Source organism: Hydra viridissima, unplaced genomic scaffold (genome assembly GCF_058129835.1).
Source record: "Hydra viridissima isolate aposymbiotic clone 2 unplaced genomic scaffold, HvirCarnegie_v1 scaffold_15, whole genome shotgun sequence".
Classification (NCBI taxonomy): Eukaryota; Metazoa; Cnidaria; class Hydrozoa; order Anthoathecata; family Hydridae; genus Hydra; species Hydra viridissima.
Window position 1 is genome coordinate 6905939 of NW_028324314.1, and position 15143 is coordinate 6921081.

General features: G+C 29.2%; 1 protein-coding gene across 3 annotated transcripts; it reads left to right on the plus strand.

Moving 5' to 3' along the window:
• Window positions 1–954: 954 nt before the first annotated feature.
• On the plus strand, window positions 955–14004 carry LOC149878409 (TBC1 domain family member 20-like). 3 transcript variants are annotated; one of them, XM_090073149.1, is made up of 9 exons: window positions 955–1075; window positions 1342–1521; window positions 1982–2071; window positions 2167–2261; window positions 8337–8428; window positions 8527–8628; window positions 10422–10563; window positions 13465–13658; window positions 13741–14004. In XM_090073149.1, the coding sequence occupies exons 1-9, from the start codon at window positions 991–993 to the stop codon at window positions 13988–13990; spliced, it is 1230 nt and encodes a 409-aa protein (XP_089929275.1). In that variant the 5' UTR covers window positions 955–990; the 3' UTR covers window positions 13991–14004. The 3 variants fall into 3 exon arrangements, with proteins under 3 accessions (XP_089929275.1, XP_089929277.1, XP_089929276.1); XM_090073151.1 differs by lacking the exons at window positions 13465–13658; window positions 13741–14004 and having other exon boundaries at window positions 8527–8623; window positions 10422–10517; XM_090073150.1 differs by lacking the exons at window positions 10422–10563; window positions 13465–13658; window positions 13741–14004 and adding an exon at window positions 8732–8761 and having other exon boundaries at window positions 8527–8623.
• The last annotated feature ends 1139 nt before the right edge of the window (window positions 14005–15143 follow it).

A 15143-nucleotide genomic window follows, 5' to 3' on the forward strand; every position in this document is an offset into this window, starting at 1 on the left:
ACACAAAATATAATTAAAAATTATTAATTTAATTCAATATGAGAGTTACCTAACAGTTTCTGTAACAGAATGTGCTTTTTCTTTATAATTTTGATAGAATACAAATTTAAAATATTTAGTAAATTTAACTAAAGTTTTATATAAAATAATATCTGAAAGTTGCATTGGTTTGTGATTTCTAAACTGTTTTCATGTTAATGTTTTAATATATAAAGAAAAATTCAAAATTTAAGGCTAAGGTCAAGATTTGAGTTATTAAAGTAGTGGTGATAAAAATTTAATTTTAAATATTTTTTACTAGTTTAAAATAAGTGGTGATTAATTTAGCTTTAGGTATTTTAATTTATTTTATAGTTAGCTTTTGATAGTTAACAATTAAATATTCAGTTCCAAAAGATTTCAAAACTGACATCATTTCATATTTATAAATATTAATAGTTGTGACATTTTTAAATGTTAATAAAGACAGCCTGTTTTATTAACTTTTTCTTTTCCAGTGGGTTTTTTGGTAATCTTATTTTCTGATCAAATATTTGAATGTTGTCTCTTTTAATAATAGATAAAACAATCATTGTAGATCCCAGACCTCTGTTTGATTTTTGTAAAAATTTAATGAGTAAAATATATTAATGACTAATTAAGCTTTAATTTCCGCAGTTCTAGGTTAAAGACCAATTTTTTGCAAATTAATTTATTAAGAATAATAATATTAAGAGAAGAAATGTCACCTTTGCAGTAGTTAAAAATGTATAAAGTTTAAATTAACTTTTAACTCTTTTAAAGTAGTTACTTTAAAAATACATGATAAATGATAAATATTTCTCAAGAATTTGTATTTTTGATATGAAATCATTATCTTTAAAATTTAAATTAAAATTGCTTTTCAAAATTTTTAAGTCTTCAAAAATTGTTGAACTCTATTTTTTGTATTATTTGATAAGCAACCTTTTCTTCTAGAATAAAATTAATAATTACTAGAGATGTTTGCCTATGATGTATGCTGCCATGCCAAAAAAAAAAAAAATATGTTCAAAAATGAAGATAAAAAACCACAAGCTTGAATTCTTTCTAAATGGTAAGTTGTAATTCTTAATCAGTTTAGTTACTCTCAGTATGCTTAGGCATTTAAGTTTTTAATCCCCTAATAGTTCTCATACATTAGTAGCTGTCCTAAGTTTGCATCTAAAACAATCTCTGATTTCTTTGAAATGTATTCTGAAAAATTTATGAAAAGGTTTATAAGTGTGCTCTGATGTAAAAACAATTTGAATGAAATATGATCTAAACAGAATTTTTATGATCAGTAATTAGAAAATAAATATGCATTTACATTTTTCTTAGAATTTTTTAAAGAAAAAGTGCGGAAGATAAATGATGCATTGGATTGTGATCCAGTAGATATTTTAACTCTTCAAAAGTTAATGTTTACTTATGGTGGATGTATAAATAATGACTTAAGATGCAAAGTTTGGCCAAAACTTCTCAATGTTGATGTTTTTAATATCTTGAGAGGGAAAAATGGTAATATTGTTTAAAAGTTCTTTTATTATAAAAGATATTTGAAGCATACATTGTTAACAAGCTATGTAGAAATTAACTAATTATTTATTCACATTAAGCAGATATTAGGATATTCTCATTTATGAAAAATAGGTATCTAAGTTGTCAGTTTCACATCCTCAATTTAGTTAATAAGACAGACACAAGTTAATAAAAACTAAACAGAAACTGTCCTTCCAAAAAAATTAGTATGTGGCACTCTGAAAACACTGTACAATAAAATTTATAACCTCCTAAGAATTATGAAATGGCAGTGTTTTAGATATATTTTTCAAACAGTTAAAGATGAGTTGTTAGAAATTGAAGATTAGTTTGAGAAACTTAAACAATATCATATTTTAAAGGGGATTTTCTGAGCAGTCACTGGAATTAAGTAAATCTAAAAGTGTAATTTAAGTTTATGTTATTTTTTCATTTCTAGCTGATGATGAGATATTAGAGTTTAAGAAAAATATTTGGTGGAACCAAGTTAACCTTGATGTAAATCGCTCATATAGGCGTTTTGCACCTGGTATGTAAAAGCTTTTGTAAATATTTTACAAAAACTAAGCAATAATTTTAGTTACAAAATGATATATAAAATGGTAAAATTTCACTTGTTTTTAGATATTCGCATGTCTCGTCGAAAAGTTTTACAACAAAAGCTTCTTTTTGTTATTATGAGAGTGCTTTGCAGAAATCCTCATCTGCACTATTTTCAGGTGGGATCCCTAATATATCGTTTTTATAAAGTTACTTAATTATGTAAACACAATATTGCCAGAAAATATTGTATTACATACCATAGCATATAGTATTGACAAAGCCAAGTAACAAACAGTATGCAATTTTAGCAGGTTAGAGGAAATTAATTACTTTGAATATTTTCAATAAAGTATTTGTTTCTTATGTAGATACATATTTGGTCTAGGAATTAATTCGTGCGGTTTGACAAGGGATTAGGGCTGCTAGCTTTTAATTTTTTAGGCATTTCTTCTGAAAGTTCGAACTTTTAAGCGAAAAAAGTTCGAACTTTCAGAAGAAATGCCTAAAAAATTAAAAGATTAATTAAAAATAAAACATGGCTAGTTTCAAAGACGTTAGCACATCCAGAAGATCTGAGGTTTGGGATTATTTTGAATTTTCCCAAGAACTGCAACAAGCCAAATGTAAAATTTGTAAAGTTTTATTAAAAACTCCTGGCTCAACAACAAGCACTATTACAAGACACTTAAAAACGAAACATAAAATTGACATTATTAAATGTAATACCTTGGCCTCTGAGGCTTTCGAAATTAGTCATGTTCCTAAAATACCAAGAATTGAAAACTTTTTTAGTTCTGGGATTAAAACTTTACCTGAAATCTTGAGCAGATTGACTGCTATTGATTAGATAAGTTTTACAACCATTGCTAATAGTCAAGTTTTGCGATCAGCATTTCGTGCTCAAGGATATAATTTGCCCAAAAGTCATCAAACTGTTCGTAATTTAGTGATGAAATACTTTGAAACAATCAAGAAACAAGTAATTGCTTCATTACAAAAAGTCATTTTAACTAATGGAAAATTTAGCCTAACATTTGACGAGTACACATCAGTTAAAAACAGGAGATACATGAATTTGAATATTCATTATAACGGAGGATTTCAATCTCTTGGAATGTTAAGGGTGCATGGCACCAGTGGCGTATCTAGGGTATGGCAGGCAGGGCACGTGCCATGGGCGCCAACCTGAAAGGGGCGCAAAAGAGGCTTGGTTGCAATACAATAAGCGAGAATCATATAAAATAAATTAAGAAATAATATATTATATAAAATAAATATATTATATAAAATAAAGTTTGTGTCATCATCTATTAAAAAATCGTAATTAAGTACTTTATGTGGGGGAGGAGGGGCGCGAGATCGGTGTTTGCCCCAGGCGCTATTTACCCTAGGTACACCACTGCATGGCACAATGCCAGCATCGAAAGCCATTGAAATAATTAATAAAAAACTTCATTTGGTTTAAACTTAGACAAAGATATTGTTGCCTTTGTTACAGATGGAGCCAGTTTGATGAAAAAAATTGGCTATGACACTAAACCAGAACATCAAATATGTTACAATCATACTATCCATTTATGCATAGTTGATGTGCTTTTTAAAAAAAAAAGTGCTGCACTACCAAACGATAATTTTGACAATGAACCTGTTGATGCTATTGAAGTTGGTGATACCATTGAAGTTGGTAATAACAATGAAGTTAGTGAAACCATTGAAGTTGGTGATACTATTGAAGTTGGTGATACTATTGAAGTTGGTGATACTATTGAAGTTGGTGATACTATTGAAGTTAATGATTCAATTGAAGATGTGGTGGTGAAAATTTCAACATAATCAATCGAATTTTCATCTTCTTCCTCACTTTCACCACCAAAATCTTCAAATGAAGATTATGGTGGTGAAAGTGAGGAAGAAGATGAAAATTCGATTGATTATGTTGAAATAATTCAAATATCTACTGAAAATTTGGTGCCCTCATTGAAAACTGAATTTCAAGAGCCGGTAGCCAAAATTCAAAATTGGTACAAATGTCTCGTAGATCACCTGTAAAAAATGATGATGATCTTCAGCCAAATATTGTTAAAGCATTTGGAAAAGAGAAAGCTTTGATTTGACTCCAGGACAAGGTGGAGCAGCACAATTGCTATGTTAGAACGGTTTTTGGAAGTCCAAAAAGAAATAAAAATAGCTTTAATTAGCAAAAACACCAATTTTCCTCTTTCTAAGAATGAACTTGATAAAGTGAATAACCTTTGTGTTGCCCTAAAGCTGCTCAAACTAGCTATTGAAGCACTTTCCAAAGCATGATGCTGATTTATTGTCTTCTGAAATTATAATTTAATTCATCCGGAAAAAATTGGATGAAGCCAACACGCCAATTAGTCAACATGTAAAACAGCAATTTGAAAAAAGAATTGTTGAAAGGAGAAACATAAAGTTAATACATCTAATGAAATATTTATCAAACCCAGATGTTTTGAATCAAGATGATCAGTTTGGGAATAAAATAAAAGGAAACTCTATTGCAAATTTTGCTAACAATCTTATTCAAAGATTATTCCAGTCTAGCAAGGAAGAATCTGATGTTGATGGAGAAGTCAATAACAATGATATAACTGATGATATGAAAAATGCTGACATGAAATTGACTTTAGCTCAAGAACTTAAATGTTTCATTAAAACATCTGATTTTCAAATGACAGTAGACTAAGGTGAACTTGGATCTAACCTCATTAAAAAGGAAATGGCTCTTTTTGAAGCCTGCAAATCAAGACCCAAAAATATAGAAATGCTTTTTAATGCTCTTAAAACTTTTCCTCTGACATCTGTGGAGGCTGAAAGGGCTTTCTCTAGCCTAGGATTATTTGCTACAAAAATAAGGAGCTCATTACGGGATGATACATTAGATGCATTAACATTTTTAAAACAAACACTTAAAAATACTGAGTGATGTTGTTTATTCTAAAATAGAAAATTTTTTTTAAGTTAAATGTAGTGAAAATGAGAAGCGGGTCTCAATAATAAACAGTTTTGTTTTTATAAATAAACAGTTTTATGAATAGATAAATAAACCGTTTTGTTTTTATCTTGTACTCTTTTATTTTGCGTGTTTTAGTACATTAAAAAAAGTTCGAAAATGTTCGAACTTTTTTCCCAAATAGTTCGAACATGTTCAAGTTCGAACTTCTATAAAAAAGTTCGAATTGGCAGCCCTACAAGGGATTACAAAACTAGCTTATTGTCTCAGCGTTTCGTTTAGCCACGCATGCGTGCGAAGATCACTGTTATTGCGCATCATTTTCATTATAAATCATTTGATTTAAGCGTAAACAACACTATTTTTAATTTAACTGATAATGTCGATTTTTGTTCCTGATAAAGTGTTTTTGCAGGGGATTCTTCTTCATTACTTTAACATGAAGAAAAGTGCTACCGAAAGTCATTGTATTTTGGTTGAAGTTTATGGTGACCATGCTCTAGCTGAGCGAACGTGTCAGAAGTGGTTTGCACGGTTTAAAAGTGGTGATTTTTGTTTGGAAGACCAAGAGCAACCAGGACAGCCGAAAAAATTTGAAGATGCAGAATTGGCAGCATTGCTCAATCAGGACTCTTGTCAAACGCAAGAGGACCTTGCAAAATCGTTAGGAGTTGAACAATTAACAGTTTCCAGACGCCTCAAAGCCATGGGTATGATTCAAAAAATGTCTCATTGGGTTCCAGATGAATTGAAAGACAGAGACGTGGAAAGAAGAAAGACCATTTGTGAATTGCTGCTTGAAAGACAGAAAAGAAAGGGATTTTTGCATCGAATCGTTACTGGTGATGAGAAATGGATTTATTACGAGAATCCTAAACGAAAAAAGGCCTGGGTAAAGCCAGGTGAACCAGGTCCATTACAACCCAAACGGAATATTCACTGTGCAAAGGTTATGCTGTGTATATGGTGGGATATGAAAGGTGTGGTGTACCATGAGCTTCTGACACCTGGTGAAACTATTAATGGAGAACGTTATCGACGACAAATAATGCATTTGAAGCAAGCTGTGGTCATAAAATGACCAGATTGGGGTAACAGACATGATCAACTCATTTTTCAGCATGATAATGCTCGACCACATGTCGCAAAACCTGTCAAAAACTATTTGGAAAATGTCGGATGGAAAGTGTTACCCCACCCGCCGTATTCTCCGGACATTGCTCCTTCTGACTACTACTTGTTCGATTGCATGAAGAACGATTTGATTGGACAGCGCTTCACTTCTTCAGAAAATATCGGAAAATGGGTCTCTGATTGGATCACTTCTAAGGATGAAGCATTTTTTCGACACGGAATTCGTAAATTGCGGGAAAGATGGGCAAAAGTAGTGACTAGCGATGGACACTATTTTCATTAATGTATTCATCCATTTAGTTTTTGAAATAAACCTTCAATTTTCAATTAAAAACCGCACAAATTAATTCCTAGACCAAATACATTTTTTTAAAAATAATCGGTTAGAAAGTAAAATAAAAGAAACTTTAAACACACATGTCATTTTAAACTTTAAAAAGCTCTGAGGCTACTTACAATCAAAACAGCTTAAATTATCTGCTGAGTAATCTGATATCTCTAAAGATCCTATTAAAACAGGTCTAATTTTACTATTAGTTTGTTTAGCAAATTAGTACTTGTATTAGTTTGTGGCATTTTCCTTATAAAAATTTGTTTTTATTGTCTGTTATACTTTTTAAGCTTCTTCTTAAAGTTTACCAATTGGGAGGATGCAAACTGTGACTGTATTTCTTCCATTTCAAAGTATTTTATGAAAACTTGTAGGTATCAGATGCCAAAAGTATTTTCTTAAATACAAATCCTGTGTCTTTTGTGTGTGCTCATCTAAGTTGTTTAATATTACATAACATTGTTTGATTAGATCAAAATTGATGTCAGTAATATTAGAGGATTTTCATGAATTTCTAAAAAATTTATTCATCCTTGTGTTACCCAATATTTTCATAATTCTTATATTTTGTAAGATAATTTTACCATTTATCATACAAAAGAATAGGTTTTACTATTATGTCTTAATCATTTAAAAAAGGCATTAGTAAATGTCTACTAATATCATTTTAAATTTTTTTGATTTTTATACTTTTGTTAATGCTAATTCCTCTGGAAGCATAAAGTTTATGGGACATCAATCTCTAGTTGAAGATGGTACAAGACCTAATTATGAATTTTCTGTAATCCACTATTTTTCAATATTTTATTTGATTCTCTTTCAAAAATATTATCTTCTCATGCAAAAACAAGTTTCAGGAAGTCTTGACCTCTATACAAAGACAATCTTACAAATGATTTTGTTGGATACCTTTTTCCTCAAAAATGTGAAGAATGAAATAAAGAGGACTTAAACCTGTTGCAGGTTACAAAATATGATGTCAAAGTTGCAAAAACAAAAGCTCCTTGCTAAGCATTTGCTCTAATGGAAGAAAACATGCATCAGCAATTGAGCCTGTGTAGGAAATAGTTACATTAAAATAGTTGCATTAGAATATATAGCTCTAATGCTATTGATTCCAATCTTCAATTGCACTATAGAGGGCAGAAGTATGAGCCTCCTCATTCCAAAACAATCCTTTTATTGAAAAACAGCATTTTGCCAAAATGCAGATATCTCATTAACTGTTACAAAGACCCATATGCAAGTGTTTAAATTTAAATCTTGTTAGTCAGCCATAGAATCTTTAAATAGATTCACTTTTTTTCTAAGTAGATTTTTTTAGATCAAGTTGCTACTATTCTAAAATCAAAAGAAATTTACATTATTTTAATTGATATTTATATTGTAGGATGTATCAACTTTTAAAAAGAGTTTTATACAGATGCATTTTTAATATAATTTTTGTGCATTTTTAATAAAACACCATATAAGTTGATTTAACCTACCTAAACTACTATTACAATACTACGATGTTATTTTACAAGACTTAAAAAGTGATAGAATTCTTACTTTCAGAATCAAATTTTTTTATGTTAAATCAGAAAGTTATGTAAAAATTTATTTGTTTTTTATGGTTAGATTTTATTGTATCACAAAAATATTTTTAATTAGACTCAATAGTTTTTATATGTGAAATGAATGTAAAAGGTGTTTTCATTGGTTTGGTTGTTGATTTTCTTTCTCTAAGAGCTTATTTATAGCTATATATTATAAACTTAGATTTATTTACTATGACAATATATTACTTTTAAATATAAATCTATCTAGGGTTATCATGATATTGCTGTAACACTGCTACATGTACTAGGTGAAGTGCTGGCTACAGAGTTATTAGATGCTCTTTCAAATACTTACCTACGGTTATTGTTATGATTTTACTTTAACAAATTTGAAATTTCTATTGATTATTTAATTCATCACTTATTGCTTGTAAAAACAATGTACTTGTTTGTTTTAGAGACTTTATGGACAAGAATATTAATCGAACAAATAAATTATTGTCTTTCTTCTATCCAATACTTTCCAGAGTTGATGAGGAACTTGAGGAATTTTTAGTCAGGTTTTTTTTCATTTATGTTTTTACAATTAGCAAAGTTTATATTTTTATTTCTACAAGCAATGCATTAAAAAGATATTGGAACAAAATGGATTTATTTTATCAGATGCAATTCTTGTGAAAAGAGTTGATCAATTATCAGATCTTGCATCAAAAGTTCTTGGTGTTGCATTTCTTGTTTCCTGAATCAAGATGTAATGCTGTTCCAATTGTTCTCAAATTAGTTTCACTAATGGGTAAATTCTTTTCCATTCACAATTATACATAGTTTAGCAGCCATTGCACTCAGAGACATTCCACATAAATTTTGACAAAGTTTTTGATAACTCATGCAGCTATTTTATTGTATCCAAACCAGGACTTTTTATAAGCAAATAGATATTTAAGTGAGTTTCAGGATTATTAAGGTCTATGGATAGTATAAAGAAACTTTTACTTTCTTTACATTTAAAATTTAGCAGCTCATTACATGTTTAATTTTAAGTTCTACCTTAGTTTTCTTGAAGATCCTCATTTCAGAGACTTTGATGTCAGAGTCAAACAAAAAAATTATTGATTATTTATTAAAAATAAACAATGATCAATATTACCTTCATAAACATTTTCCATCATTAATTCCAACTATTATTTGGTTGTTTAAGTTTTCTTTCTGATCTCCAAATTTCTACACTTTTATTAATGGAACACATTCCTTTGATATTTGATCTCTATTTTTACTATAACTTTCTTCCCATCCTATAATAAAAATTTTCAAGTGCAATTTCAAGCATGGAAGAATAGATTTTAGTGTTAAAATATCTCTTTAAAATTTGTCAAATTTAAATCAACTATTGCAAAAATTGTTGATATAGAAATGGTTTATCATAAAATTGAAAAAATCCAGACAGGTAAGCTGTGTTTTTTTTTTGTTTTTTTTTAAAGTCATTTTATGATGAAAAAAAGAAATGAATCTGAGCTCTTTTATCAGTGCTTTTAGTTTACTGTTTGACAGAGTAAACTTTGATTCTACTTTAATCATATTCACTGCAGGTCATTGTAAAAGCCTATACCCTTCCATAGTTTGATAGTAGCCACATGTTCTTCACAAACTATTCAAGCTATTATTTTGGAAACAATCACTTCACTTTGGTGGAATCTTGGAGTTTTGTCATATCACTTCTTTGTGATGTTTTACTGATTTTCTGTTTCTGTATTTTTTAACAAAGCTCTAACAGATTTACATTATCAACCCAATCAAAATAATGCGATCATTTACAAAACGTTTATAGGTATCAAAAAGCAAATCTTTTTTCTATTTGTATCATACTTTTTAATGGAGTGCTCCATGATGACTTAAGTTATAAAATATTAAACAATCATACAACTAAAAACAAACAAAGAAAAACTGTTAAATAAATCCTTTTATGATATGTCACCATAGCAAACTTGTATGTTATAATACTGGCACTTAGTAAGTGTTTAAGATAAGTGATCTACTTAAGCAGATTGCTTTTACTTTACACCACATACTTTAAGAAAAGGTTAATGGTAACATTAGAAAAAATATATTTACGAATGTAATATTATTCTGTAAATTTTCATACATTTTTCATAACTGAAAATATTTAATAAGATGTTTTTTAATTTTGACAGCACACTGAACCAGATTTAAATGTTTATTTTATTATCAACAAAAACAACATTGAATTTTAAAAAAATACTGGTTCGACTTTTTGTTCTTGTTTCATATTATCTTTTTGCCTGACTTGGCATTCAATAGTTTTGTGGGTTTTAACTTTTTTTTTAAATATTATTAGATCTGAAGTAGGTACCATATTTGCGTTGAGTTGGTTAATAACATGGTTCGGACATGATGTGAGCAAGATTGAAGTGGTTGTGCGTATTTGTGATTTTTTTCTAGTTGCACATCCTGTAATGCCTATATACTTTGCTGTAACGGTAAGTAGTTTGCTAATAATTGACAATTTAAAAAACAAATAAGATTTCATTCTTCCTGTGTATACACTACCGTCCGTAATTTTGGACGCACCTTACAAAAATAAACAAAAAGCGTTTTAACTCATAAATAAAATTAACTAAGAGTGTCTACACTGGTCTCATCATAAAGTACTGTGAGAACATAGTTAATAGAGATATTTTTAAAAGAAATTCTTACATCATTAAATTTGTTACTATTTACAAAATAAAATAAACAGAAACATTTTTAAGCGATATCCACTTCTATCGTAAAATAAATAAATTTTTAAATAAGATTACCTTTTATTTTGTCTATTCTCATTATTAGTTAAACTTTTAAGCTGAGTGTGTTAAAATATTTTTTTTTTTTTCTGTTTTAAAAAATTAATAACTCTGTAGTTTTTGAAAATTAATGAATTGATTGACTTTGAACTATCAATTTTTGGTAAGAAAAATTTTTTAACTTTATTTCTCATTTTTTCAAATTAATTATTTCATTTTAGTATTCTTATAAGGTTCATTATTTAAAATGGCAAAAAGAGGGCAGATAAATTTAGAAAAACGTATAGAAATTTGGACTCTTCATAATTTAGGCTTTTCTAATTGAGAAATTGGTCGATGCCTTAGCATTTCAGAGAGTTGTGTCTTTAAAATGATTAAAAGTAAAGTAGAAACAGGGTCTTTCTGCGATCGTAAAAAAGTAGGGAGACCTCCTTCTACTACGAAAAAAGAGGATAAGTACATAGTAATTAATTCTTTACAAAATCGTAGACGCACAGCGCCAGAATTAGCAGCTGATTTTAATGAACATCATACCACAAAAATAAGTACAACGACGGTAAAAACACTACTTCTTGAAGTAGGGCTTAGAGTTCGTGTAGCTATTAAAAAACCACGTCTTACAACCGTCCACAAACAAAAAAGATTAGTCTGGGCCAAAGAACACAAGAGTTGGACGGTAGAAGAGTGGAATAGAGTACTTTGGTCAGACGAATCAAAGTTTGAGATTTTTAGGAATAAACGCTGGTCTTTCGTCGTCGGGTAGGAGAAAGAATGCTGGAGTAACGTACTATGCAAACAATTAAGCATGGAGGTGGGAATATAATGGTTTGGGGTTGTTTCGGTGGTGGCCAAATGGGATCAATCGCCAAAATTGGCAGAAAAATGACAAAAGAAGTCTATTTAAAGATTTTAAAAGAACAAGTTTTATTCTGTGGAACCGAATAAATTAGCGAACGATTCGTGTTCCAACAAGATAACGATCCTAAACACATTGCTAAAGTGATTAAGCAATATTTAAATGAAAAACTAGAGGAAGGATTGTTGAAGGTCATGACTTGGCCACCGCTGAGTCCTGATTGTAACCCAATTGAGTTATTGTGGGATCATTTAGATTGAGAAGTCCGAAAAACTCCACCAAGGGGTAAAAATGATCTTTGGGAGGCAACCCAAAACATATGAAAAAATATTGATGAGGAATATTTTATAAAATTGATTGATCGCATGCCACGTATCTGCCAAGCGATAGTCAAAGCTAAAGGTGACCATTTTGTCGAAAAGATGATTTAAATAAAAACATTTTATTTTAGTGATAATTTTTGATACTATTATATATTTTTTTCATTAAAAATAATAAAAGGACATAAAGTTATCGATTTGTTTTATTAAAGTCACAAATCAAAATTATTCTGACACATTTTTCTCTTAATATCTGTAGTTGCGATAGGTGCGTCCAAACTTATGGACGGGAGTGTATATCATTTATATGATCAGAAAGAATGAAATATTTAACCTCACAAACAAGTTTTAAGCAATCTAAATAAATTTTTTTTTTTTTTTTTTTTTTTTTTATAGGAATAATGCCATAACATTTTTTTTCTTCGTTATTTAGTAGAATAGTCTGAAAAAGTTTTTGTTGTATTTTTAGTTTTTCAGTAAAACCATTTAATTTAGTTTCGTCAGATAATAACTCTAAGTTTTAACTGTTAACTAGAAGTTTTAGAGTAATCCAGTAACAGAAAGTGGTCTCAGAACTTTTTTAAAAGTTTATTTGCTCCCAATTTTTAATTTGTAATTACATAACGTATATGCAGGTGTATACGAAAAGACTTTAAGTCGTTTAGAATGAATCAGAAATGTTCCTTAAGAATGTGAGAAGACGAAAATATTAATCTGGAAAAATCTCGATTTATAGATGTTATAAAACAACTACTCTTTTCAGTTAAAAGTTGTAGGAATTTCTTTTGTTATCATTTAACGGCAGAAAATGAAATTCTGAAATCTGCCAATTTTTGCTGAAGAAATTGTAGTTTCTTTTGAGTTGATTAAATTTATTATCAAGACAATTTAGTTAATAGTTTATTTAATATTTATTTGCTATAGAAAACAAACAGAGCAGAGACTGTTTTCCCGCGTTTTCTCTATTTTTAATGGGTTATAAGAAGCCACATCCTATCATTTGACTTGTCTAAACTTTTTACTTGATGATTGGTACGTAAAACCTCCTTAAATTAGAGCGTGACTATTGATAAGTTTTCAAAAAAAATCTTGTGTTAAGTGGTTATAGCTTACGAGTAATAAGAATCAGTCGTAAGTAATATTTCAGTATGAAAATAGAAAACTGAAGATTTAAAATAGTCTTTTAAAAATGCATTTTTGCCACTTTTACCATACCACTTCTGATGTGCTAAAAGTAGTAGATTACAAATTTACATAATAATACGAAGTCAAAAAAAAACTTGAAAAATATTTTTGCAAAACAATTAGTCGTTGTGCTTCTGTGAACGTTGTTATTTTTAGCAATATTGCAATATGATTGCATAGAAATATTTTGTAAATGAGATACCTTCATATAAAATCTGAGAGCAACGTTTTTTTTTACAGGTAGTTGTATCTCATCGATCTATGATACTTAAGCGCGACTGTGATATGGCTATGGTCCACCAGTGCTTAAGCAAGTTACCTTCATCTATGAGTGTTGATGATGTTGAGAAATATGTGTCCAAATCTATGTCAATTTTTATAAGACACCCTCCGGACTCATTGACAAGAGAGATTAATCGCCATATAAAGCTAAGGCAAGATTCTAGGAAAGTTTTACTTACTGATTTCAGTTGCTAGGTTTTAATACTGTAATGAGTCATCAACTTTTATTTTTAGTGATTCTGTAGTTCTTCATGCAGAGCTCCTTGAGCATTCTTATATGCAGCGTCCGGACAGAGTTTTGCGTAGAAAAAAAAGAATGGGTAAACTTTTATGTGAAACTTCACCTGTTTCTATACCTGCTACTACCGTGCAAGTATTAAATTCGCATCAATCAAATTTGTTAACTAAAGCTGCTGTTTGGACTGTAACAATATCAATGGGACTTATGACATTTTTAGTGTTAAATACAGGGCAATGGATCTAGCAGTTCTAAATTAATTAGCAGTTCTAAAATTAATTGAATTATATTATCAAGAATATTTTTGTTTCCAAGTTAAAACAAATTGTTGCATCTCATTTTGTGTCATTTTGTTGTTGTTGTTGTTGATTTCTTAATAATTTTTTGTTTCTTTTTAAAAATAAATTTGTGCATTCTTTTCATTTTTTGGTTCCACTGAGATGAATTTTCACTTTGACAAGATCAACAACACGTTGTTAAAGTAATTTTTCACTTCTTAATAGCTTAAATTTTTTTTTTGTTTTTTTGTTGTTGTTTTTTTTTGTAAATATGTTATGAGATTTTATTGCGTCGGTTTTGGTCTCGAATGTTTTTTTTTTTTTGTTTTTTTTTTCTGTTTATGTTTCTGGTTAATATTTAAAAATGCTGGTTAATATTTAAAAATGCAAGCTGATTCGCTAACAGTGCTTGTATAATTTTCATTCAGTCACAAGTTTATTTCAAAGTTCAAAAAATTTACAAGTTGCGTTAATCAAAGTTAAAAGTATAGAAACATGCAAAGGAATTTCTTGTGACTATTTAAACTATCAACCGTTTGGTTACTTGAACCATGTACACCTGTAGAGCTACAGCGATACAAAGTTCTTAAACTTAATCCTTATCTCTGGGAGTTTTGTGACATGATTTTATTACTAAAAATAAAAACGTTTCTTTCTTAAAAACTTCGTCCAAAAAAAGCACAATTTTATGTAGGTGTTAAGTAATTAAAACTCACTTAACAAATCAATATTTATAAATGTTTTGATGTTGCTTTGTTTTTATGGGTACGACACATTTTGCTCTTAAATGTTTCAGTTCTGCTTAAAGTAAATTTAGATAATTTTTCCGTCTGCACATTAAAATAGGTTTTAGTACTTTATCATGTACATAAGTTTTTTTAATATTTTTTTCATTGTTATAGAAGGTGGTTTTTGTTCTCTAAGTGGTGGAATTGTAGGTTTTCCCCTGTTTTTAGATATATGTAAGCGCAATTAAGACTACCGTTTCCTCTAACTATCTTTAATACTCTTTTACAGGTTGAAGTTACTGATATTTTTCTAAAAGAGCTAAAAAATTGCTTTGGCTTGTAAAAAGTTTTATTAGCTACATTTATTTAACTCTTCTCTTAAATAAAAATTCA

Coding starts and splice junctions, on each gene's coding strand:
- LOC149878409 (XM_090073149.1), top strand. CDS start 991: ATGATGTATGCTGCCATGCCAAAAAAAAAAAAAATATGTTCAAAAATG. Junction 1,076..1,341: donor GCTTGAATTCTTTCTAAATG/GTAAGTTGTAAT, acceptor CATTTTTCTTAG/AATTTTTTAAAGAAAAAGTG. Junction 2,072..2,166: donor ATATAGGCGTTTTGCACCTG/GTATGTAAAAGC, acceptor ACTTGTTTTTAG/ATATTCGCATGTCTCGTCGA.